The 26,328-nt window shown below is 48.6% G+C and overlaps 1 protein-coding gene across 3 annotated transcripts in view; it reads right to left on the bottom strand.

Moving 5' to 3' along the window:
- Positions 1-26,328, bottom strand: part of CFAP57 (cilia and flagella associated protein 57) — an 81,034-nt gene that overhangs the window by 7,386 nt on the left and 47,320 nt on the right. For 2 of the 3 annotated variants that reach the window (XM_045476954.1, XM_045476953.1), the window contains exons 19-23: positions 22,501-22,617; positions 21,019-21,153; positions 20,795-20,938; positions 13,597-13,729; positions 3,689-3,912 (exon numbers count right to left, since the gene is read on the bottom strand). In XM_045476954.1, coding sequence (XP_045332910.1) covers positions 3,698-3,912; positions 13,597-13,729; positions 20,795-20,938; positions 21,019-21,153; positions 22,501-22,617 — 744 coding nt within the window. In that variant the 3' untranslated portion in view covers positions 3,689-3,697. Of the gene's footprint in view, positions 1-3,530; positions 3,913-13,596; positions 13,730-20,794; positions 20,939-21,018; positions 21,154-22,500; positions 22,618-26,328 lie in introns of those variants that run through there. The other variant, XM_045476952.1, reaches the window with a different exon arrangement.

Genomic DNA, 26,328 nt, shown 5'->3' with positions numbered 1-26,328 from the left:
GAGGTCTCAGTGCAACGGCCACCCCAGTCAGGACCACCCAACAGCTGGAGGTGGGAATGCACAGGATAGACTATGGGAGGCAAACTGGTGTAGCTAAACCCTGACGGTGACTTTTCTCTTTGTAACAAGAGAGCCTGACTTCTCCTTTGATCTCCGAGGCATCCACTTCACAGAGGACTATCTCGAAAAAACACACTGGCAGCCACTGAGGTTTCTTTGTTTCTGAGATCTTGGTTGATTTTAATAACTGACCGTTTGAGCCACTTTCCCCGCCCCCCTCCCTACCCTTCAAATTCCCACTCTTATGTTTTAAATAGTGAGCCCACAAAACCCTAGGCCTCACACTTGACCCCAATAAAGCAGAATCCCAGGCCTGTGAGATGCCTCTCTCTCTCCCTCCCTCCCTCCTCTCCCTCCCTCCCTCCCCACGACCTTGCTGTGGGGCCCCAGGTGAGATGTATCATTTCCAGGCCCTGTAAGTAATAAAGCTTTATTTTTTTCAAAGTTTCCTGATGGTGGTTGCTGAAGGGTGTCTTGGGATCATAGTAAGAACCACAAGGGTGAGTCTAGCCACAACGTTGGTTGTTGATAGGCTGAGACCGGCATAAAACAGCAAGATTGTACCTCTGGCTGCAAATTTGCCAACAAGAGGCCATCTGCCTGCCCCCCCCCCCCCCCCCCCCGGGCAAGTGAGGAAACACTCTGTTGACCTGCTGGCCCAAGTGCCAGGGTTTGCTGGGTTGGGGCTCTCCGTTTCCTTTTGCCTTCACCTCCTTCTCGGCCACTGGACTCAGGGGAGCCTAGTTTGGGAGGCATCAGCTCCCTCTACTTCTGGGTTAGACTTGTGGAGCATCACACTCCTATGACCTCCACACCTGGTCCAGGTTCTGTCTGGTGCTTCTCCAGAGCAGGCTTAATGTGGTTGGGATGTGGAGGCCATGGACAGCCTGGGCTGTGAGTCCGGCCCCGCTGGGATGACGCTGTACCAACTATTTCACTCTTCCTGGCTTTGATTTCCTCATCTGTAACCTAACACATCTTTTTTTTTTTTTTTTTTTTAATGTTTATTTATTTTTGAGAGAGAGAGAGACAGAGACAGAGACAGAGACAGAGAGAGAGTGCACGCAAGTAGGGGCAGGGCAGAGAGAGAGGGAGACACAGAATCAAAAGTAGGCTCCAGGCTCTGAGCTGTCAGCACAGAGCCTGACACAGGGCTGAAACTCACAAACTGCGAGATCGTGACCTGAGCCAAAGTCGGAGGCTTAACCGACTGAGCCACCCAGGCGCCTCCCCTAAGGCCCATCTTGTAGGTGAAATGTGATGACTTGATTCTAAGGCATTTTTAGGTTGAAAACTCTGTCATTTGAATGTTGCTGCATCCAGCCACAGTGAATTTCCTTCTGGCTGAAGAGTAACCAGTTTTCTCTGCAGGTGCCTTCTTCCCGAGTCTTCCTCCCTCTCCCTGTGCTGGGCGAACTCCCTCAGTCCTGAAGTCAGAAGAATTCACTTCTCAAGGGCACCTGGGTGGCTCAGTCAATCGAGTATTCGACTTCGGTTCAGGTCATGATCTCATGGTTTGTGAGTTCGAGCCCCACGTCGGGCTCTCTGCTATCAGCACAGAGCCCTCTTCAGATCCTGTCTCCCTCTCTCTCTGCCCCTCCCTGACTAGCTCTCTCTCTCTCAAAATAAATAAACTTAAAAAAAAAAAAAGAAAGAAAAATTCACATCTCTGCATCTCTGCTGCCACCATCTGGGTCCCAGAAGCTGTCCTCTTACTTGTAGTTAGCCATGGTGTCTTCCCGACAGCCCCCTGCCTCCACTGTCGGGTCCCTTCATCAATGCTCCACCCAAACACCCAAGACAGCTTTAAACACAGACACAGCCATGGAACCGAGAGCCTAGGAAGAGAGGCAGCATCACACCATCAAATGGGTATGTTAGAGTGAGGGTTCTGAAGGAAAACAATACGGTACGTGTAATCTACATGGGGAAGGAGGGATCAGGGACTACCTTTGTGAGCAAGTGACATTTCAGCTACCATCTGAAGGATGAAGTTCACTGAGTGAGGTGTGGGTACAAGAACATTTCAGGCAGAGAAAACAGTATGTGGAATGACCCAGAGGCAAGGAAGAACTTGAACTTTTATAAGAACTGGAAGGAGGCCAGTGTGGCAAGAGCCTGGAAGTGGAGGGCAGTGGCTCTCGGTGGCTTTGTGCTGGCCTCTGGACAGAGTCATATCTGTAATGCACCTTTAAACCCTGAAGCACCTAGCCCCGCTGACCTCCCTGATCTCATTTCAAGTCAGTTTCTTCTGCAAAGGTAAAGCCAGTATGCTAGTTCGGAATGAAATCTGTGTCCCAGAAGGGCCCACCTGCCGGGCACGATAATGTAATGGGCTGTCGTCTCTGTGGTTGAATCAATTAGAGGGTGCCTGAATCTTTCCCTACTCCCTGAGCCTGGTCTCCTAGAGCAGAGGACATGCTGCGTACACAGTGGTCTGGAGGGGAGGAGCTGGCCACTGTGACAGGGTGTGGGCTAGGGGTGGAGGTCAGGGAGTTGCTAAGGAGTGAGTCCCACGTCGACTGCTTGGTAGCCTCTGCTGTGAGCCTTCCTTCTGATCTCCCCAGGCTTCAGGAGAGCTTTGCCAGGCGTGACAGCTACATCTCAGCTCTCACTGTGAAAACTAACCCAAGAGCAGTGCCCAGAGCTGGGGTAAAGCAGATTGGGGAAGATGGGGAAATGTCTTGGAGATGCCAGGTGTAAGACAGCCAGCAGGGACCAGCAGAGACCAGGGGCTTAAATGTTTGCTATTTGGATATTAAAAGGGTGTCTGGCCTCTGAAGGTGGGAGAAGACAAGGACATCTGGGTTATGTTCTTTTGCTTGAGTGCATAAAATGTCACTTTTCCTGGTATGTGTGACTGGGGCGCCCAGTACGGTGGCCTAGGGGAAGAGGTACCCTCCCCCCACCTCCATTCAGATGGAGGAGCAGGGCAGGGCCCTGCAGAACAAGAATGACCAGTGTAAAGTGCACAGAGTGCATGGGTGTAAGAGAACCCTCTGTAAATAGAGCTCTGCTTACAGTCCTCACCACGGGGTCAGCAGGGGATAGAAGGCCTGGGGGAACTCTAGTCACTTTGCCATGTTCATTACTTTACTGTCATCTTTGCACACATGTACAAATCCCCAGAAAATCTCACTATGCTTCATAAAGGAGAAGAAAACGTCGGTGGCTTTGTCTGGTCCTGACTGGGCTGCCAGGGGAGGAAGCCAGGTCAGAAGCGGCAGGCAGTGATACTTAGGGTAGGAGCAGGCAGTCCCATCCCGGGGGTCCAGAGAGGACAGAGGGGCAGCAGGAGGCCGGGCCCAAGTCCAGTGTGATCTCCGCAGTGACAGGCAGCCCTGTGCCTGGACCGGGACAAGCAGCGATGGCTTGGGATGAGTTGAGCCCCCCACCCCCTCACTTCCTCAGGGTCCTCTCTCTCTCTACTCGCTCCCTGGCTCCTTGACTAAGCAGAGGGTTGGACCTGGTTGTGGGCAAACATCTTTATTCTGACCACGTCCCAAGTTCCCCAGGGCAGGAGAAAGAGGCTGGTGTGGCCAGTGCTGCAGGGACTGCAGGGCCAGCCCAGAGCCGGCCGGGGGACAGAGGCACAGGGCTTCCTCTGATGCAACTGCAGACGGCTTACCAGAGGGGGTCACTTGGTCTGCACCTCAAAGTCCACTTCTGACTCAAGGAGGGAAGGAAGCCGGACGACAGAGAGCGGGTGGAAGCCCGGGATCTGCTCTTGCTCTTGGATCTGCTCTCGGAGGCGCTGGATTTCTAGGCGTTGCATTTCGATGATTCTCCCAGTTTCTTCTTGCTCATCCAGTCTCATGGTGGGAGCGACGCTGGGCATGGCCTCGCTGGGCACTGGAAGGGATAGAGCAGGACTAACGTGGGCCTGGGCTGCCACAAAGCTCTTTTGAAACCAGCGTATCCCTCTTTCTCCTCCTGTCTCCTCAAATAGTTATGAGCACTTATTATGGGACAGACACTCAGTCCCAGATGCCAGGGGTAGAGATGGGCCATTTCACCGTGTAGCAGACACGGAGGAGTGAAGAGACACATTTCAGAGTGAGACACAAATGCTGGGCAACACCTCAGCCCAGACTGGCTCCTGAGCCCCTCCAGTGGCCCCCGCTCATTCCCCTGTCCCCCACTCCCCAAGCAGGGTGGTGCTCTCTTGCTGACCTAGGTTGGCTTCCAAGCCCCCAGTCCTCCTCCTCACATAAAACTCCTGTGCCAGGAGCCAGACTCTTGGCACCTCTTGGGCTGGCCACTCACTCCTGCTCCTTGAGGACTCCCCACCCCCATCCTCCTGTCTCAGGTGCTGCCATCATCTTATGTGATGCTGACGTCCACAAGGGTCCGTGGCTCGTCCCGTTCCCTGGCACCCACAGGCTGAATCTCAGCATTTGTGTCCTCCGGCCTCCACGCCACGTCAACACCCATTCTGTGCTTCCCCTCCCTCATCACGCCCAGGACCCCGCACTTTGACGTCTTTACTCTAGTAGCCCATCAACCATTATCACCCCTCTGACAGCCTTCTCCTTAAGATACCTACTCTCTGACTGAATGTAGATGTCTTCTTCCTGGACAGCTCCATTTTTGACCTACCAAATGGGTTCCTTTTAGATCCACTCCCTTTTCTATCCAGTTAGACCCACTGTGAGTTTCTTCTGCCATTTTCTTGACAGCAGCCTCGATACTCGAGATGCCTTGTCCTTCTGCCCCATACGCCCTGCACAGCCCAAACCCGAGATGGCTCAACCATCCATTGTCTCCATTAACACCTGGCCTGTTGCGTGCTACTGAAAAAAGTAACATATGAGATTCAAATTCTCGGTTTCCAACCCCAGATGGACTTCCTGTCCATAGTCAGCAAACTCTCAGTGACCCCTCCCTCCCACCACCCCAACCCACCTGCCACCCTGGGCTTTTGAACTTTGGTCTCTAATTCCTTGTCCTCACTCTTTAAAGAAAATTATGGTCAAATGTAACTTAAAATTTATCATCTTACCATTCTAATTAATTAATTAATTAATTAATTAATTAAAATTTTAGTTAACATAGAGTGCAATGCTAGTTTCAGGAGAATTCAGTGATTCATCGCTTACATACGACATGCAGTGCCCATCACAAGTGCCCTTTTCAATACGCAACACCCACCTAGCCCATCCCCCATCCGCCTCCCTCCATCAACACTCACTTAGTTCTCTATCGTTAAGAGTACCATCTTACCATTCTCAAGTATAGAGTTTAGCAGTGTTAAGTACAATTTACATTGTTGTACAATCAATCTGCACAACTCTTGCAAGAACACTTATGCCAGCATTCTGCTTTCCGTCTCTAAGACTTCGAATGCCCTGGGAACCTCAGATAAGCAGAATCACACGGTATTTGTCTTTTTTGGGTCTGGCTTATTTCACTTAGCACGATGTCCTCCAGGTCCATCTACGTTGCAGCATGTGTCCGATCCTTCCACTTTAAGGCTGAGTAATATTTGTTTGCATGTATACATCACATTTTGTTTATCCATTCATCCAGTGATGGGTGTTGGGTTGCTCCCGCCTTTTGGCTACTGTGAATAATGTTGCTATGGACATGGGTGTACAAATATCTCTTTGAGACCCTACCCTCAGTTATTTTGGGTACGTGCCCAGAAGTGGAATTTCTGGATCCTATGGTAATTCTACTTTCAATTTCTTGAGGAAGTGCCATACAGTGTGGCTGCACCATTTTATGTCCCCACCAACAGTGCACTATGGTTCCAGTTTCTCCAGATGCTTGCCGACACTTTTCTCTTTGTTTTGAGAGCAGTCATCCTAATGTTGTGAGGGGGTATCTCATTGTGGTTTTGATCTCATTTCTCTGACGATTAGTGAGGTTGAGCATCTTTTCATGTGCTTGTCGACCGTTTGTGTATCTTCTTTGGAGAATGTCTATTCAAGTCTTTTGCCCGGTTTTTAATCTGGTTGTTTTGTTGTTGTGGCTGTTGAGTTGTGGGAAGTTGTTACAAATTCTGGTCATTAACTCCTTATCACATATATGATTTGCAAATATTCTCTCCCATCCTACAGTTTGATGCATGTGAGTTTTCAATTTTTATGTAGTCTATTTTTGTCCTTTGTTGTCTGTGCATTGATGTCACATCCCAGAAATTATTGCCAAATCCATCCTCTCCTCCACTTTTTTTTTGAGTTTATTTATTTTGAGAGAGACAGAGCATGAGTGGAGAGGAACAGAGAGAGAGAGAGAGAGAGAGAGAGAGAGAGAGAGAGAAAGAGAAGGGAGAATCCCAAGCAGGTTCGGTGTTGTTGGCACAGAGCTTGACGTGTGGTTTGAATTCATGAAACCGTGAGATCATGACCTGAGCTGAAACTGAGAGTTGGACGCTTAACCAACTGAGCCACCCCGGCGCCCCTGTCCTCTCCACTCTTAACAGATGACATTGCCACCGACTTCACTGACGGTCAGTGTCTCCAACTCCCTGACCGCCATCAAGCTTCTCTCAGCAGAAGAGGGGTCTCTTTCCTATCCACTGCCAACCTCTTCCCTGCACACCAGAAGTTAACACTAGAAAAGGACACCTGTTGGGAGCCAAGGAAGAGGGCATTTCAAGAAGAAAGCTGTCAGCAATGGCCAGTGGCCAGCCTCGCCTTACTTCTATGTGGTCTGATGATGGGGCCGCATTCAGAGTGCTTCACGGATCCCACTCTTCCTAAGAGAAGTCTAGGCCCTTCTCTTTTTGCCTTTGCTCCTTGACTCTTCTTCTTTTGGCAATTCCCAGGCTCTTGATCTTTTACTATTTCTTCTTTTTCTAGCTCTTGACCTTCATCCTCTTGTTGCTACTGGTTGACCTTGATCACCATCCTGTCAGTCAAGCTGTGGACTAGCCCTGAGAGAGCAGCATCCCTGGGAAGGTATAGCACACCCAGGCCTTCAAGCCCATCTGTCTGTGTCACTTGCCTCTGCCTAGTTTGTTTGCCTCTCCACCTGCTCCCTCTAACCTGGTTACCAGCATAGTCTTTGGACTAAGCTCTATGCCCTTCCCATTGGCCTTTAGACCCAGCTACTTACTCAGTTACCATCTTATTGCCCAGGGAGACCTGTGTTCATGAGGCCACAGTTCTGAAGACACACACCAGACAGAACCCGGAAGTATGCCAGCACTTTGCATTTTCCTTACTCTGCCCTGCCACTCACCACACCATCCTCTCTTTGCCCCAGTGCTTCTCCAGGTGTTCTAAGGATCTTGATGCAGATGGTAGCTTTGAGGTCCTCTAGGCTGGGCAATCACTGGGTGAGGTCAATGGACCTCAGAGGTTGGACACTGGGATGTACTGCACATGTACAGGACAGCTCGGGGTTGACATAGCTGCTGGCTGGTGGCTGGCTGCCAGACGCAGTTGTCTCCAGAAACATGCCCGATCTGGGTGACACTGTCCCATGAATGTTCCCAGGGGTGCAGCTCTGCCTCTTGAGACCAGTTCACATGGAAAATGGTTCAGTGGGCTCAATGTGGGGCTTTGGCCCTTGTTTCTTCCCCTGTCTCCTTCCTTGGTCTGTGAGCATCTTGAGGGCATGGGCTGGGCTTTTCCTGTCTCTTCTCTTCACTGCCCCAATTCTCTCCCATCCCTTTGATAATGACCTGCCTGCTCATCAGATTCGGTTCAGTCTTACAGGGTCCTCCTTGGATGGTCCTTCCACGTGCTGTGGTGTGTAAACCCTCCTGCCCTCCTCCATGGCTGTGCCTCGTTAGCTCTCTCCTCATGGGCCCCACCCTCACCTCGCTCCTCATATCCCCCCAAATCCCCTTAGTCTGTGCTCTGCTCTGACCCTGCCATCTACCAGAGCTGGACAGTCTCCTCTCTGCATCCTGCCCACAAGCTTCCTTTGGGAGATCAAGTTCTGATTTTAAATGATGGAAAAATAAGAACGTGATTACTAATACATTTGCATTCATTTCTGTTCATTTCTATGCATTTTATGTTTGTGTCACTTTTTCCTTTCCTTTTTTGTCTTTTCAAAATTTAGTTCTACACCCCCCTCCCCCCTTACTGGTTTGGAAGATATACACACTCTCTCTTTCTTTTTCAATAGTTATCCTAAAAAGTTTAACAAGCACATTCAACTTCAAAGGGTCCAAAGTAACTCAGTGTCTTTACCTTCTTGCAAAACAATGCAAGACTTAGAATGCTTTAGCTCCGGGCCCCCTTGTTAAATGCTCAGTATTTTAGTTCTATCTTGGTATTTCAATTCATAATTTGGACATTGCTCATATTGTTTTATACAGTTGTTTAGATTGTACATATTTACCTTTTCTTCACCCATCGTTTCTTCTTGCATTCAGACTTCCCTCTGGAGTAATTTTTTCCCTGATATATATTCTTTAAAAGTTCCTTTAATGGGGTTTCGTTGGTGACAAATTCTCTCAGTTTTTGTTTGCTGGAAAATGTTTTTTCCTTCTGTTTCACTGGTTATATAACTCTAGAGGGCAGTTATTACCTATTAGCACTTTGAAGACACGATTTCACAACGTCTACACGGTTTACATTGTTGCTGCTGGGAAGTCAGGCATCAATTGAATTGTTAGTCCTTTATATGCAATCTGTCTGTTCTCTCACTGCTTTTAATATCTCTGTCTTCGGTTTTCTATAGTTCAGATATACAGATTTCTTTTTATTTATAGTGCTTCAGCTCCATTGGGCTTCCTGGACCTGATGATTGGCATCTCTCATCAATTCTGAAAAGCCTCCAGCTTTTATCATGTTGTTGCCTTTCCCCATTCTCTCTTTCTCACACTTCAGTTAGACGTGAGTTGGGTTATCCCATCCCAACTATACCTTTTGTCCCTCTGGGCTGCAACGTGGGTCATTTTTTCATTCCTTTAGTTCACAAAGTCTCCTTTCAGATATATCTAACCTATTGTTCTGTCTGAACACTGAGTCTAATTACAACCTGCAGTTTTTATTTCTAGGAGTATTTTTGGTTCTTTTTTCAAATCTACCTAGCCAATTTTGGGAGACTCTTAGTTTGTCTTATTTTCAAATTTCTTTTATTTCTTTAAACATGTTAAATATCCTTAAATATCTTTGTTGATTTTATTCTGTTTGATACTTTTTCACTCATGGTGATTTATTTCTTCATGTATTTAGTGATTTTTGATTGTGAGTTCATGTTCCTTAGAATGTTATCTATGGGAATTCTTTGGCAACTAGGTTTAAAATGTATTCTTGCATAGAAAATTTGCATTTGCTTCTGCTTGGGGCCTGGGGACACTACCAGTTAAACTAAACTTTCAGCCAAGGTTGCTTTCAGCAACCTTGTAAATTATGTGTAAATTCTGGACTTAAACCTGCCTGAGTTTGGGCTTTTGTTTAGGAGTTCTCAGGGTGAGATCTTGTCTCCTGTTTTTCCTTTCCTTCATCTAGAGCTAAGACTGACAGATACTAATCTCATATATCTCCCTCTGTGCGGTAGGTTTCCCCCTCTAGTTAGCCTATAGTTTCCCAATTCATTCTATATTGATTTGAATCCATTTCTTCCTTTTTCCCTCCCTCCCTTCCTTCCTTTCCCTCTCAACATCCTCACCAACACTTGTTGTTTGATAGTAAGCATCATAATGGACCTGAAGTAGCATCTCATTGTGGTTTCAATTTGCATATTTCTAATGTTGAGCATCGTTTCATATGCTTATTAGACATTTATGTATTTTCTTTGGATAAATATCTATTCAAGTCTTTTTCTCGTTAAAAAAAGTTTTTTTTGTGGTTATTATTCAGTTGTAGGAGTTCTTTATTTATTCTAGGTATCAGTCCTTTATCAGATATATGACTTGCAAGTATTTTTCTCCCATTGTGTGGATTGCTTTTTCACTCTTGCTGATAGTGTTCTTTGATGCATGAAAGTTTTAAATTTTGATGTAGTCCAATGTATTTATTTTTCCTTTTGTTGCCTGTGCTTTTGATGTCATATTTAAGAAGTCATTGCCAGATCCAATGTCATAAAGCTTTTCTCCTACATTTCTTCTATGAATTTTATAGTTTTAGCTCTTACATTTAGATCTTTGGTCCACTTTGAGTTAATTTTTGTAGATGATATAAAGTAAGGGTCCAACTTCCTTTTTTTTTTTTTTTTTTTTTTGCATGTGGGTATCCTGTTTTCCCAGCACCATTTGCTGAAAAAATTGTCCTTTCCCCATTGAGTGGTCTTGGCACACCTGATGAAAATAATTTGACCATCTATGTGAGGGTTTATTTCTGGACTCTCTACTCTATTCCATTGGTCTGTAAGTCTGTCTTTATGCCAGTACCACACTGTTTTGACTACTATAGTTTGCAGTAAGTTTTGAAATCAGGAGGTGTGAGACCTCCAATTTTGTTCTTCTTTTCCAAAATGGTTTTGGCTGTTTGGGATACCTTGAGATTCCATATGAATTTTAGAATGGATTTTCTATTTCTGCAAAGAAATATCATTGAGACAGCGATTGTACTATCAGTAGATTGCTTTGGGTAGTATTGACAGCTTAACAATATTGAATCTTCCAAACAGGAGGTGTTTTTCCATTTATTGGTGACTTAATTTTTTCAGCAACGTTTTGCAGTTTTCAGTGAACAGATCTTTTGCCTGCTTGGTTAAGTTTATTCCTGAGTATTTTATGCTTTTTGATGTTAATATAAATGCAACTGTTTTCTTAATTTCCTTCTTGGATTGCTCATTGTTAGTGTATAAAAATGCAACAGATTTTTGTGTACTGATTTTGTATCCTGCAACTGGAATTTTTTATCTTTTGCACGAAACCTCCCTCTATCCTCTTTAGAAGTTTGAAGGATTTTTTCTTCTGTTCTTTGGTCTTTAAGAACTTAATGATGATGGACCTGATCCATCTATTTTTTTAGCCATTGTATTGGATACCAGGTAGATCTAACAGCTTCTTAAAGACTCCCTCCTTTTCAGTCATACCTTTACCCCCATTTCCTGAGATATCTGCTTCTGCTAATTCCTGAGCCTTCGTGGGGTTCTGTGATGTACGTTATGTTTCTTTTAGGTTCCCCACTTCTGGCTTAGGAGTCTATGAAGTCAGTTACCACTCATCTATCTGTTTTCCAGCTTTCAAAATTTTGTATCTCTTTCGTGTTTTCTTTGATCTTATGGCTTACTTATGCCATGTTAGTAGGTTTCTAATGAGCCATCTTTATTTAGAAGTTCTAATTATGTGGTTTTAGTAATTGAAAAACATGCAGGTTTGTCTATTAGACCTGCTAGTTCATTGTTATGTGAATGAAAACTTAATATAAATGCTGCTAAAGCTAAAAAAAGTGGTTTGGGGATGGCAACGTGTCCTGTTCAGATAAAGAGTTCTTAAAAACTAACTGAATTGGTCAGTCTTAAACAACTTGAGCATGCATATCTTGAGCTGACTTGTCTTGGAGGCCCATGTTCAAAATTAGAAGTCAGACAGGTTCTTCATGATCAAAGCAGACAGTTGGTAATACTTGTCTTCAACTGTTACAAATGAAATCTTCCTTGAGTAAAACTGTATCACACAGATGATATGATGTTGGGTTTGTTTCAGAATAATCCAAGGTGATGTGAGAGGAAATAGCAGTAACTGGGAACTATGGATCCCGATGAAGCCAGAGTGGCAGGAGCTGAAACTTGTTGAAGTCAGGGAATGGATTCATGGGAATTCATTAGGCTTGTCTCTCATTTTTTTTGCATACGTCTGAAAATTTCCACAATAGTAATAAGACTTGGCTATATCAGACAGTATCCTGAGGAGGTCCCAGTTGATTGTTTGCTAGGATGCTTGGGCATATTTGAAATATTTTTTAAAGAGAAGCTTCACAGGGGCGCCTGGGTGGCTCAGTCAGTTGAGCGTCTGACTTCTGCTCAGGTCATGACCTCACGGTTCACAGGTTCAAGCCCCATGTCGGGCTCTGTGCTGACAGCTCAGAGCCTGGAGCCTGCTTCAGATTCTGTGTCTCTCTCTCTCTGACCCGACATGGGGCTTGAACCCGTGAACCGTGAGGTCATGGTTTCATCTCTAAGAAGTATCTTAGACTTTGCAACACATACTGTGCTGTCATGTCAGTTTTTTAGACCTGATATTGCCACTTCAGGTACTACTCAGAGAGTTTACTCTTGTCTCAACTATCTCCTTGGCTCTAACAAAAAGGGCAGATGAGACAACACAATTATATGTATAATTTTGTGATAGTTTAAGACTGCCAAGAAATTACAAAAATGGTACAGAGGGTTCTTGCGTGTCCTTGAGTCACCTTCTCCCAACGATAATCTCTTAGGTGGCCACAGTCCACGAGGTGACTGACATTGGAGAGACTCAGTCCACAGCCATGGGAGGTGTCCATTCACTGAGCTTAGGTTTCTAAGCTCTATTCCTGAGTGTAAGCCACCAGAAAACAATATACTTGAACTGCATTGACTTAATTTTCCATAGAAATGCCTTATACTCTTGGTTTTTATCAACTGTCCAGATAAGAAATGCATACCTGAAGAATGATTTAAAAAAAATTTTATGTTTGTTGTTTTTGAGAGAGAGAGAGAGAGAGAGAGACAGACAGAGCATGAGTGGGGGAGGGTCAGAGAGAGAGGGAGACACAGAATCCGAAGCAGGCTCCAGGCTCTGAGCTGTCAGCACAGAATCTGATGCGGGGCTTGAACTCGTGAACTGTGAGATCATGACCTGAGCCAACATCAGATGTCCCACTGACTGAGCCACCCAGGCGCCCTGTGAAGAATGATTTCTTATTGTCTGAAGACCTACAGTTAAAGGCTGTCCATTGTGTTATTCAACATCCGTTTTATAAGGATCCATGTGATAAGTTCTTACAAAATGTAAGGTTTGTCTTCCCTAGGAAAAAAGCCAAAAACCTTCTTTTGCCATAAATGAGGACTACGTAAACTCCCATATTTCTTTGTTTCTCTTTTTGCCTGAGCTGTCAGAAATTCAGAGGAACTTTAGGATATGATTGCAGTAATTAACTCATTTAACATTTCTAATGTCATTCTTTCCTCTTTCCATTTAAGTAGTTTCTAATATTTCTTCTTGTCTTTATTTTAACTGTACAGGTCCACAATCCCTTATCTGCAATTCTCAAGCGCCAAAAGCTCTAAATATGTAGAACATTTTAAAATTTATGAAGTTCAGTGTGAATATTCATGTTTCACTACAGAAATACGAATGTGTTTGATTTCAGGGACCTGCCTCAGACTCCTCTAGGGTTGTTATATAATATGCAGTAGATAGTAAGCTCTTTCTAAAATTGGAAAGATTCTGAATTCTAAAACCAGAACTAACCCCAAGGATTTTGGTTGTGCACATGTTTGAATGTGGCAAGGGCCTCAAAGATCTTTTGGACAGCAGGTGTGCGGCATAGAGAGGTTCCCAGTAGGCCATGGGGTAGATGTGGCCTGATACAGGAGGACACTGGGGACAGGCAGCTGTGGAAGCCAAATGGAGATCTGCTTGTGGCTGCCATTGGTCCCTTGATCCCCAAGTTCATCTCCCTTGGCCACTGGTGACGTTACCTGTCTCTGGAACATCTTGTGGTCGGATTTTCTTGGTCAGTTTCAAAGCTGCTTCAAGGTCATAGACTTGGGAGCGGGTGAACTTCAGCTCCCTACGGAGCTCATTGATCTCCTTGATCAGGGAGACATTTTCCTGTAGAAAAGAAAGAAGAGAGAGTGAGTATGGATGGATGAGTGATGAATGGGCCCAGGGCCTGCATCTAGACCCTTTCCAGCATCAACGATGCTTTTCTAAGCATTTCATATGAATTTAAATGCATTGAAGTATCATAATAACCCTATGAAGAGATTCTATTATAATCACAATTTTATAGAAGAGGAAACTGAGGCATAGAGAGGTTATGTAATGTGCCCAAATTACATAGAGAGAAGGTGGCAGAGCCAGGATTCGGACTCGGACAGTCTGGCTCCAGAACTCTGAGCTCTTAAAATACTGTGCTATCCTTTATTCATCTTTCCCCATTCATATGTTGAATCTACACTTTTTTTTTAAAGTTTTTTTTTTTTTTTTTTTTTGAGAGAGACACACACACAGTGTGAGTGAGGGAGGGGCAGAGAGAGGGAGACAGAGAATCCCAACAGGCTCTGCAGTGTCCGTGCAGAGCCTGATGCGGGGCTCGAACCCACGAAACTGTGAGATCATGACCTGAGCCAAAACCAAGAGCCAGCCGCTTAACTGACTGAGCCACCCAGGCACCCCTGTTGAACCTAAATTTATGTGGTATTTGCTATGGCCCTGGGATGAAGATAGAAATAAGAAATGGTTTTTGCCTTCAGCAGCATACTGTTTACTGAGGAGCACAGAAAAGCAAATGAATACTTAACATTTGCTATATCCATTGATGTTCACTTCTCTTGTGTTTGACAAATATCCATCCATCCATCCATCCATCCATCCGTCCATCCAATATTTACTGAGTACTTACTATGCTGCACTGTGCTGATCTGAGGTATACAGATAAGACCTGGCCTCTGCTCTTGAGGAGCTTAGGGCTTAGCGGGGGATCTAGGCGTAATTGAGCGTGGCAGCCACCTTGATGCGATGGAGGGGTGGGGCACAGAGCTCTGCCCGAATGACCAGGGCAGAGTCCTAGGAATTGACCCCTGGGCTGAGGCTTGAAGGAGCTACCAAGGAGAGGGTAGAGGGGGTCGCACACAACTGGAGCAGCAAGAGAAAGGCACAGAAGTAGGACACAGCTGGTGTGGGGGGACCTACGGTGGTTCTGTATCCCGGACACAAAGCGAGAGGCAGGTGCAGAGGAGTGAGGATGTGGAACCTGCTGGGGGCCTGTGGTGAGGGCTCTGCACCTGGGACCAAGCAGTCTCTTCTCTCTTCCCTCCTCACACCTCAAATCTGCCTTCCTTTTCACACTCAGCCTGAGGGCATCGAGGGCGGCTCCATGGAGATGTCCTTGTCATCATGGGCCCAGAGAGGGACTGGCTACTTTGCTTTTAGAGTACTCTTTGCTCGGCTTGTCTTCAGCAGTGCCTCTCATGTGACAGTGCAAACGAATCACTTAAGGATCCTGTTAAATGTGGCTTCTGACTCGGTAGGCTTGGCGCTGATCCTGAGATTCTAAGTTTTGAGCCAGCTCCTAAAAGAGGCTGCGGCTGGCCTGAGGGCCAGGCAAGCCATGGGTAGCAAGGCCACTGAGGGTTGGAATGCCAAAAAAGGCCAATGCAGGCCACATAAAACGGACCTGTGCCAGGAACAACCACCACTTCGGACACTGTCTCCATAGCGGTAAGCATGGAGTCAGCCCAGAAAACAGGGTGACCCCAAGCACTATTGTCTGTGAGCCATGACAACCACTTTTCTGTTACGGGGATATGCCTGTGGAGCCCAAGTGGGAGCAGGGCCTGACCTGGGGAGACCCTAACATATTCTTTCCCTCCAGAGCCCCTTTATCTGAGCATGTCAGATATACCTTCAGATTTTCAGTATATCACTTAATTTCAGTATTCCTCGTTAAAAAAAAAAAAAATTCTCTCCCTCTTGGATGAGATGCCCAATTATTGCTGATCCCTCGTTTTCAGGCTGGGCTTTATGCCTTTTTTTCTATAAAGTCAGCAGATTTCTCCATCTGATCTTTTACTATTTTAACCAACCCAGGCTTTAGTGATGAATCTCCCACACTTCCTTTCCAGATGCTCTCCAGCAAAACTCTCTGCCAGTTTCCTCCCCTGAAACCTCTCTGCGCTGACTTTCTGTCATGACGTGATCGATTAAATATGTATGTATTTGGTTCCAAGACCTTGGACCCTACCTTGCACGTAAGAGGCGCTCAATAAATATTTGTGGAACGGATAGCAAATGAATAACTAATGCAGCAATATCAAGCCGAATAAGATGAGATTCTTACTAACAAGGAAATTACAAACCAGGGGGTAAAGGTTGCGTAGGGGAGAAGAGACAGACGGGAGACACAGGAGGGCCCGCAGGGAACTCAGGCAAACTTGCTCTGGCTCGGGGATCTGTCCACTCCCCTACTTCATGGGCATCACTTAGCTTTCCCTTCTCTTGCCTCATTCGGTAAAGTAACAGTAATCAGATTGAAGATTAGAGACTGAAGGTACCATTTGTCCAGTCCTCTCTGGCCAGGTCTTGAGGTACTTCTGCATCATATTCATCCATTTTATCACTAAGTCCTGTCAATTCTGTGTCTGAACTGGATCTCGTGTTCACCTTTCTTGCTGTCCATTTGTAACCCAGCTCTCAGCATCTCTCCCCTCTATTACCATAACGGCCCCAAGTGGAGCCCTTGCCCTAGTGTCTCCCCACCCCTCCATCCTTGACAGTCCTGCTTGGGACTTGGCTCCCGGTACTTTTTGGTGTGAATGCCTGTTTCTAACCCACTGCCTCCGTGATGCCTGCCACCCTAACGGGCCTTTAGGATAAGACCCAGTTCCCACTAGAGTGTGATCGAGACCCATGAGTTAATGCAGCCCGGTTCCCCATTCTGTTCACTCATTGTTTTCACTCGTTCATTCATTCACTGACTCTGAAAGCCTACTATGCACTGGTCACTGTGCCGGGCAAAGGAGGTCCAGCTTGGATGCAATGCTTAGAGAGGCCATGAGAGTCTGAAGAGGGGCGCACACCCAGTGGGAGAAGGACTTCCTGGGGAGGTGGGGGAGAGAGAGAAGACTGTTTCAGGCCTGGAACCAAGAGGGAGCAAGCAGGATTCGAGGCAGTAAATGCTGGATGCTGCTGCTGCTGCTGCTGGTAACAAGAGTAATCATAACTTCAAGAGGCGACCGGATGCCTGCACCATGGCAAACATTTTGCATGCAATAACTCATCTAATCCCCAGGACAACCTTATGAAGAAGGTGTTATTAGACTCATTTCCCTATGAGGAAACTGAGGCCGAGGCAGTGCTTCAGTGGTAGTAGAAGTGGGATTTGAATCCAGTCGTGTCTGCCTCCGAGTGCTTGCTCCTCTACAACTGTTGTCTCCCGGACTCTCCTTTCCACCTGTGACGGACGTCACCCCATTCCAACACCTCACATCAGATGACGACCAAGGGAGCCCCCGAAAAGTACAAGTTGGGCTCCCTAAAGTGCTTTCTGGGGTGGTCTGTGTTCTGGAGAATCCAGAGGTCACACTGAGGCCCACTGTATATGCCTTGGGTAGCTGTGTGAATTTAAAATGTGGACGCAACAGGTTTGCTGAGTCTTCTGTTCCTGATCCCTCCTTGGTCAGGACCACCTACAAAAGCCCCTCCAACCCTCCAGCCCCTCACCCAGCTCCTCTGCTGCGGGAAAAATGTGACCTGGGGTCCATCACATGCCAGGTCTTGGGGTCTGTAAGAGTGACTGGCTAGGGAATGCTAAGTCCATTTCTATAGACAACCTTCTAAACAAAGGAGCTACACAGAGAGCCCTGGCAGGAACTGACCCTGACGGAGCCTTCGGCCCAGAAAGGAGAAGGAAGGGAATACCTATAGCACCCCCTACTGGCCTTACCTATGTTGGCAGGGCCTGGCTGTGTGGAAGAAGCAGGCAACAGATGTGCTCCGTGGCCTCGGAAGCCCTGCGTCAGTGGTGTCCTTCCGGAACCCACAGTTGGTGGGGCGGACATCTGCCTAACCGCCCAGATGAGGCATCTCTCTGCTCCTCTTTCAGTCTTCCTCTCACATCCCACTTCTACTCTGAGTTGTTCTTTGATATCACAACTTACCCCTTCTGAGGTCTTCTCATCTCTGAACAGTCATCTCCAAATGGGGTGCCCCGCCTCCTGCCTTGTGCCAGCAGCCTGTCCACCCTGCCTACCCCCGCTACCTGCTTCAACCTTGGGTGGCAACTGCTTCTAAGATAAACTTGCTGCTTCTTGGTGTGGCAAGGAAAGCCCTCTCCGGGGACCCTAAGCTACTCACTCTCCAGTGGGCTTTTTCTTCTTGCCCCGGTGCTCTGCAATAAAGGAGGGTCTGGACGCCCGGGTCCCCAGACACCTCACAGGCCTCACTCTTCCCTGTCTGTTCTCAGGTGTTCTCTCTGCCTGGAAGCCTCTTCCCCCCACTTGCTCCCTGCTGTTTCTACTTCCTGTTCAAGGCACAGCTCAAATGCCTCTTCCCCTAATTGAAGCCTGCCTCTATGAGGGGCACACGGCACTGGATATACCATACTAGCAGTGCTTATCTGTATCTGGTTTCAGTTTCCTAGCACGAACCGTTGAGGGCACGCGTACTACCCCATTCATCTTGGAATCTTCCATGGCCGGCACAGAGTGTGGCACGTAAGAAGCCCTCAATATTGTGTCCTGAATGAATGTGTGTCCTAGTTGTTTGTATTCAAAGCAACTCCTATTTTCTTATCGGCAAGCATGCTGGAGAACGAGTGGAGAGGCCCTGCACTCCTGTATGAACATATAAATGAGACAGTGACCTCATTTTCTGTGTTTTCTAATGAGTATCTGCCTTGGCCTTCCTTGACCTCTTTGGACTGAAGCCCCAGGGCCTTGGTACCTGCGGATACAGGTCCTTACCCAGACAGAGCAAGGCATCAGGTCCCCAGGCCACCTGCCTGGTCCAAGCTGTGATGGCCTTCCAGGCTCTCCCACTGATTTCTGCCTTGGTTCTTCAGTAGGTCTTTAGGTTGGAGGACAGGAAGGGAGATAGCATTTTGGAGCACCTATTCCATACCAGGCCAGTGCGTAATGCTTTACATTAGTTCTCTCATTCAATCCTTGCAGTAACTCGCTGAGGCTGGTACTTTCTTCCCCATTTTATAGACAGGAAAGGAGGTTCCTGGAGAAGTTAAGGAATTTCCCCAAAGTCTCCCAGTAAGAGTGGTTGAGGCAGGATGAACCGGGTTTAAACAGTGTCCATTCTTGTTTCTCTTGCCCTGACACCTTGCCTGGTCCTGGCCTGGACCCTCTCCTTCAACTTAAGATCAAAGAAGGAAACAGTTTTTATAAGTAAAAAGAGTAGCTTTGAAAGTCTGTCTCCCTCCCTTTCCTTCCTTCCTTCCTTCCTTCCTTCCTTCCTTCCTTCCTTCCTTCCTTCTTCTCCTTCTCCCTCTTTTCTCCTCTCCTTTGCTTTCCTTTCTTTTCTTTCCACTCTCCTTCCCTTCCTTTCTTCCAAACAAACTCTGACCCAGAGCCCACTATGATAAGCAAGGAGTCTCCTTGTTTAAGGGGTGGGGACCCAGAACCCTGCCTGCTGATCCTGTCTTGCTCCATGCAGTTACCTGGGGTATGTTTATGGATCCACAGGGCTCCACAGCACACGAGTTTACCATGCTGCTCCAGAAAACGCTCTTCTGGGGATTCCCCTGGCTGTTGGCTCCCTCCACCAGCCCTCAGGGAGCAGTAGGGCTGGGCAGGGGCCCTGCTGCGTCTCCTTGCCCCTTCTACCATCTCACCCTGCTTCACAGGAGCGGGCACGTGGCCTCTGGGGTACCTGGGAGCCAAAGACCTATGCCTGACCTGAGTGGCCTCGTGCCAATGCTTGCACCCTCTGCCTGGCTGGCCTGTGGTCTTCACTTTCCTTTTCCTTCTCCAGGGACTGACATTTGCTTTACCCAAATCTGCTTGGCGTGGAGAGAGGGACCCCACCCCTGGAGAACCCTTCAGGCCTGTGCTCTGCTGGCAGGGCGCAGACGAAGGCACAGCGACGCCACCGGCTGTCACCTGCTCCTGTAGTCGCCCTGGTCCCACTGCCCAGCATGCTGCACTCCGGGGCTCCAGTGGGCTCTCCATGCCTGGGGGGCCTTGACACCGCCAGCCAGGGCTCAGTGCACCAGCTGCTGGTGCCAAAAGGGTGCCACCAAATGGATGCGCTCCTCTCTCTGGGCTTCTAAACGCTCCCGTGGCCAGGAGCAGGACAGTGGTCTGATGGTGTCGGGGGCTGGTTGTGGGATGGACGGCACAGACCCACCACGCCTGGGTCCCACCGGCCTGAATCACAGTGCAGGACTGGCTGAGCTGGGAACTGGTTTGTTTCAATCTGCGGCCCATCCCCATCCCGGTATTTTAATTATGGCATTAAAGCAATATAAACATAAAAAGGTACGTGCCTTATAAATGTGATTCTGATGTTCTCTTTTGATATTAAATCGCATTAATTACCTCAGACGATACTGATACTCAAACAGAAATCTGGCAGAAGAATCCTGATCGGCAGTGCTGATCAGTGGAGGCGGCAGTAATGGGGTCAGGCTCTCCGGAGAGCCTGACGAAGGATCCCCGGGGAGGTGGGTGTAGACACAGTGAGGCCAACATGAGAGGTGGGTGTGGTTGGCTTCGGACCCAAGAGATAAGGGAAGGGACCTGAGGCCCAGAAAAGGTAGAAGAGGTGTGGCGATGGGTGTGTCTCGAAATACAAGCAGCAGAATAAAAAGCAGCAAAGGAAAATCAGGTGAAATAAGAGTTGGAAACCACAGAAAAGAGGAGAGAGTGACTCTGGAGAGCTGGATGGAGGGCTGGAGCGGGGCAAGCGCGGGGGGGTGCAGGACACAAGAACACTTTGGATAAAGAGGGGCGGAAAAAAGGAACGGGTGCCTGGTGAAGTGGCCGGGGGGAAGGGTGATAGAAATGAACGGGTATTGGCAGGGTAGGGGTGGGCACGGAAACACCTAGAAAAAACATGGAGAGGCTCTTGGCCATGGTCACAGCCAGGTCAGGCTCCGGGAGGTCAGAGGAGAGGGCTCAAAGAGAAAGGTGTAGAGAAAGCTACATCTGGGGGATGCGCAGGTACCTGCATGATGCGGACATAATCGGTGCGGCGCAGCTCGCTCTCCTTGACCACCTTTTTCCTGAGAGTGGCCAGGTTTCTCTCCAGGTGCTCCCGCTGACGGGCGTACTCCTGCTGCAGGTCCGTGTTCAGCCCTGCGATCTCCACCTGATGGGCCAGCCGGGCTTCTTAAGGAGGGCGGGGACCCGGGAGAGAAGGGGGGTTGGGGAAAGGGAGGCAGAGCTCACCATGTCTGCCCGCTGCACGTACTTCTCAAAGAGAGCTCGGACCTTCTCCTTCAGGAGCCGGGGTTCCTGGATGTACGCTACACAGTTGTGAAGGTCTGTCTTAAACCGTCTGACCAGCGCCTCCAGGTCCCGCTCCTGCAATCAGAAGGACTTAGTCTGGCACCACAGGGGCTCTGCAGGGAGTGGGCAAGGGCGCAGGCAGAGGCACATGGCAGCAGGAAGACAAAGGACACCTCATCTGGGACTCAACAGTTGACCGCCAGGGGCCGCAGTGGAAACAGACACCCAGGCGGGTGTGTAGCCGAGAGGCAGACGTACTAAAACTCGGGGGCAGCTGCCTGGACAGCCTCATGTTTAAAAGGCCGCATGGCAACTCCTGGATTGCCCCTGGGTCCCTTTCAGGACCACACCTTAAAAGATGAAAGGCAGCGTGAGTGGTCACCCGATTCCTTCCTGAGCCAAGACGGATCGTATTGCTTCTCTCTAGTGGTCCTTGGGCCAGAGCTCCCATGTCCCCCTTCTTAGCTCACCCAGGGTTTATTCTTCCAGACAGTCAGGAGGGCTGCTGTGGGCGAGTAGTGGAAACATGACCAGATTGGGCAGATCGGTCCAGCTGCAAACTTGGGCCAGAGGCTCGCTCTCCCACCCTCCTCTCGCTGATACCCATCCTCCTCTACCCCTGACCTGGAGGGTCTCTCCTCCCTCTTCGCTCCCACGGCCCTTTGTTCAGCTATCATAACCCTTCATCTTGCATTACAATTAATATGCACACACCGCAGATCCCCTAGCAACCTGTTCGGGTTGTAAAGGGCAGGACCTGTGTCACACTGGTTGCTCTGTGGCTTCTACTGTTACCTGGCCCAGAGTCGGTGCTTCATGTGGGGAACGGGAAAAAATCCATCTGATTCCACAAACACGATGGGATGCCCTGTGCTAGGGAGTGGCGGCGCAGCCATGTCCCAGCCCGGGACCAGAAGACCTAGTTCCTTCCCAGGGCTGACTCTCAGTATACCACTTAGCTATGGGCACCGGGTGACTTTTCTTAACCTCCTCATCTCTCTGGCCTTATCTACCTTATTTATTACCTAGAGACTGGACTAGACCATTTCCGAGGCCCTCCTTGCCTCAGCATGTTTTTTGTTTGTTTCTTTCCTTCTTTTGGTAGTCAAAACCTTTTGCCACTGACTACAATGACCTCTCTGAGCATATTCCTTCCCGGGGCCAAACAAGCCAATGCTGCAAGTGTCCTTATGAAACCGGCCCCGCTCCCTTTGAGCACTTCACCCAAAGTCATCTTAGTCTCAGTCATGTAGATTTGCATGGGCCTGAAACCAGGCAGGGCTGTGAGCAAGTGAGGGGAGAGTTAAAATGGGAACGTATCTTAGCAATGGGCTGGCGCCGTCTCTCAGAAGCCAGCTGCCCCTTGCAGACAGGTGCCAGATCCTAAATCCAAGATCTGCCAGACTCTGAAAATCCTCACACCTTCTGTCTCTCTCTGCGCATCTCCTGATCAGTGGCTCTTAGTTTCTGCCACAGTTCTGTGATGTTCAGCTCCAGCTGCGTGTTCTGCTTATGGAAACGCTCCAATTCTGCTTCCATCTATGGAGAACAAGGGGATAAAGTCAAGAATAAGAAAGTAAGGGAATACAAACAATATTTGGGAACTGAAGCCTATCGGTGGGAATGTGTCCCCAGCTACCGGGACATTTCTAGCTCCCACCTATGTTGTCTGGAATGAAACCATTTTCCTAACTCCTGGCCACCCCGGTAGGCCCCCATCCCTTGGTGGGTGTATTAACCCAGATCATGTGTTTCTATAGCCAGCCTCAGAACTGCCCCCTCCGAGTTTCTGTTCCTTCGGCCACGCTGATGACCTTCTCTTCTTGACTCTCATGTGCTGGGACCTGGAAACTGAGGCAGGGTTCTGCACAGAAGCACCTTCCTTGCCTACTTTATGAAACTGTGTGAGTGAATCTTGACGCTTTGGGGCCGCAAGCCATCAGAGTCGATCCCAAAGCACAACGTTTTAAGGGACCACCAGGTAGGCGTCCCCAGCCTAAGGAACCTCCGTCTCATCATTCTGTTGAAAAGGTTGTAGAAGTACAGCTGAGGAGACTATCTCATCTTCAAAAGGGAAGGAAGAAGCCACCAATGAGCTTCTGAAAGATTTGTATTCGTTGTTGCATTTGTATTAACCAAAGACGCATGAATAACAACTGGAGCTTCTGATTAGGACGAGAGCAGGTGGAGGTGAATTCTCAGTTGATCCGATTTCTGCCAAAAGCCAAGGGGGTGAGGTTTGCTTGACACACGGTATCTGGTGGACACTAGTATTCCTGTTAATAGAGAGGGGCGCTATTTTGGGGGGATGGGACAGGTCACTGGGTTCTTTAGTGGCTGGATGGAGTAGCTCCTCTAACTTATCCCAGGCCCTTTGGTCAGATTTCAAGGTTCCTGACCATCTTTGGGGGTATCGGAAAGCCCCGATGCACCACATTCACGTTCTGGACACGGAGGCGCAGCTTGCAGGAGAATGTTATCAAACTTATTGGAAGAATCTGGATAGACAGAATAGCCCTTTGGCTCAGCGCCTGGCATGAAGTCAGCACTCAGTATTCATCTGAACGAGTGAATGCGCGGCCAGTGTAGAAGGCGAAGGGGAGCCACGGTGAGGGAGGAGAGGGGTGCTTGACATAGCCTGCTTTCTGGAAGAGGAATGAAAAGGTAAATGTGCCACGCTGGTGCTACATCAAACCACCTTGTGCAGGACACAGGGAGTGTGGGGACGTGCGCGGCTAAAGAACGAATGTGCCCACGGGAGAGGGCTGGCGGCCACTACCGGCACGGGGATACAGAACTGATGAAGACAGAGAGTCCGTCTGCAAGAAGCCGTGAGGTCTAGAGGAATAAGAGGGAAGATCCAGGTAGAAAGTACCCTCTGTGTGCAGAGGATGCGGGGAGGCAGTGCCCAGAAAAGGGATGTTCAGTCAAGTTCTACAAGACAAATCGGTACTAGAGGACAAAGTGGAGAAGGGGGAGTTCCAGGCGGAGAGAGAAGGCCACGCACAGAGGCCACGGGCAGCCGGGTGCCTCTCTGCCGGCTACAGGTAGTCCAGGGGGCTGCATGTGAGGGAGGGAGAGAGGGGCTGGAGAGGTCGGCTGAGCTGGATCATGCAGGACCCAGGGGCAGAGGCTCACGTGGGGAGAAGTTGTGCCTTCATGCCGCCCAGAAGTTTGGCCATTATCCTGAAATCTCAGAGCCCTGGCAGGTTTTACCCAAGGGGTGGCATGGTTTGCGCCTTAGAAGGCCTGATGCGGAGGTCCTACCGGAGACAGCACGACTGGAGCCGGGCACACCAGTCAGGGGTGAGATGGGGCCCAGACCAAGGGAATGGTGGCAGAAAGAGAGCAAGGCGCTTCTCCAAGGTCATGTCTGAGTGCCTACAGCTGGCTGTGCCTCTTTTTCCATGGTCACGAAGCCAGCAATGACAGATTAGGTTAGAAAGGAAGTAATACGGGCAAAGCCTCAAAAGCCACTGAGAACAAAAATAACGTATTTCACAGAAAAATTGTGAAATATGCTGAGTTTGAATAGCTGGCCGGGCAGCTAGGAAACTAGCCAGTATGTGGGAACAAGTATCCTTTTCCTGGTGGAAAAGCCCCATCTACTTTTCCATGTGTTCTCCTCACACTCAGTGACTCTCGGTGGGGGTGGGGGCAGGAAACAGGTATTTTACCCCCAGAGGATATTTGGCAACATCTGGAGATATTTTTGGTTGTTACAACTCGGGGGAGGGGAGGGTTGCTACAGGCATCTAGTGGGCAGAGACCAGGGATGTTGCTAAATATCTTCTAGTGCATGGGACTCCCTGTGACAAAGAACTATCCGCCCCAAGATGTTAAAATGAGAAAACCTCGCACTAGATGAAAAAACAAGGGTGTGAAGTAAAACGATAAGGTTCTGAACACTCCCTAGGAAGCAGATAGTCCCATCGCACTGAAGAGAAGCTGGAAAAGTATATGTGCAGGGAGGTACCGAATCAAGGAAGTATTAGATTTTCATCCACGGAGGAGGGTTTACAGCTTCCTTCTTGGAGGAAAAAGAACTTCGCACGAGATCCACAGCGAGTGGGCCAAATGGGCCTCTGACCTCCTGAAGGAAGCTCCAAGGTCAGAGGCCCCCAGGGGAGGAATCAGGTCCGGACTTCAGCCCTGGTGGTAACTGGTGTGGCGTAGGAGGGGCCCTGTTTGAATCACTCTCAAGGTGCAGGCGTATTCCCTGCTGAGGGTCAATGCCGTGGTCGGCCCAGTTACTGACGGGAAAGTGAATAATCCTTCAGGTGTGTTGGGGTGGATAGTAACTGACCTGACTGTAAATCCACTTGACAAATGAGGAGGGGGCCCATGGGATGGTGATTTCCAGGGGCTGGCAGTACACTGACTTTCCAGGCAAGTGGGGCCTCTGCTCTTTTCTGGGCTGCCATTTTTGGGCCCTGAGGTCACTCAAGAATGGCAGGAGGCCCAGATGAGGCAGCTCTGTGGTTGGCTGGGAACATCCTGCTTTTCTCCAGAGGCCAGGAGAAAGTCACTGGCACAATGACAAACCATCTCTGGACACTCTAGCCCTGGACTGATCCTACCACCTGGCTTCTTTCCTGGGCCTCCTAGAGAAAAGGCTTTGCTTTTCTACACCAGAACTCCTGGGTATCCAATTCTACTTGGGCCATCGATGCTCTCTGACACACTTTACTTGTATCCTTGCTCAGCACAATGAGCGAACGTGGATGGGGAGTGGGAGGCCATTTTGGATAGGGTAGTCTGGGAAGGCTTCCCTGAAGACGTGACAAAGGAGCCTCCACACGGAAGATACGGAGAAGCCGCCAGTCATAATCTGAGCACTTCTGGGCAGAGGGAGCAGCACTGTAAAGGTCCAAGATGGGAAAAGCTTGGCGTAGCCTCAGAACTGTCAGAAAGCCTTTGGGCTGGCGCTGGGGGAGGGAGCCTGGAGACAAGATTGGAGAGGGGTAGCGGCTGAATCATGCAGGGCCCTGGTAGGGGGTGTGGATTTTATTCTAGGTGAGATGGGACACCACTAGGGGTTCGTTGTGGCCTCTGTGTGGAGAGATCAGACTGGAGGCTAGACTCAAGTCCAGATGAGGGATGACAGAGGCTTGCACCCAGGTGAGGCAGCAGAGAGGAAAGAGGGCTAGATTTGAGAGGTCTCTGGAAAGACCATCAGATAGGCACTGGCGATCATTGGATACATCCATTGGGAAGAATCAAGAAGACTCTACACTTGTACCTTAAGCA

The sequence above is a fragment of the Leopardus geoffroyi genome, chromosome C1, assembly GCF_018350155.1.
Source record: "Leopardus geoffroyi isolate Oge1 chromosome C1, O.geoffroyi_Oge1_pat1.0, whole genome shotgun sequence".
NCBI classification, from domain to species: domain Eukaryota; kingdom Metazoa; phylum Chordata; class Mammalia; order Carnivora; family Felidae; genus Leopardus; species Leopardus geoffroyi.
The sequence above is the reverse complement of the archived record's forward strand: the minus strand, read 5'-3'. Positions and strand labels throughout refer to the sequence as shown.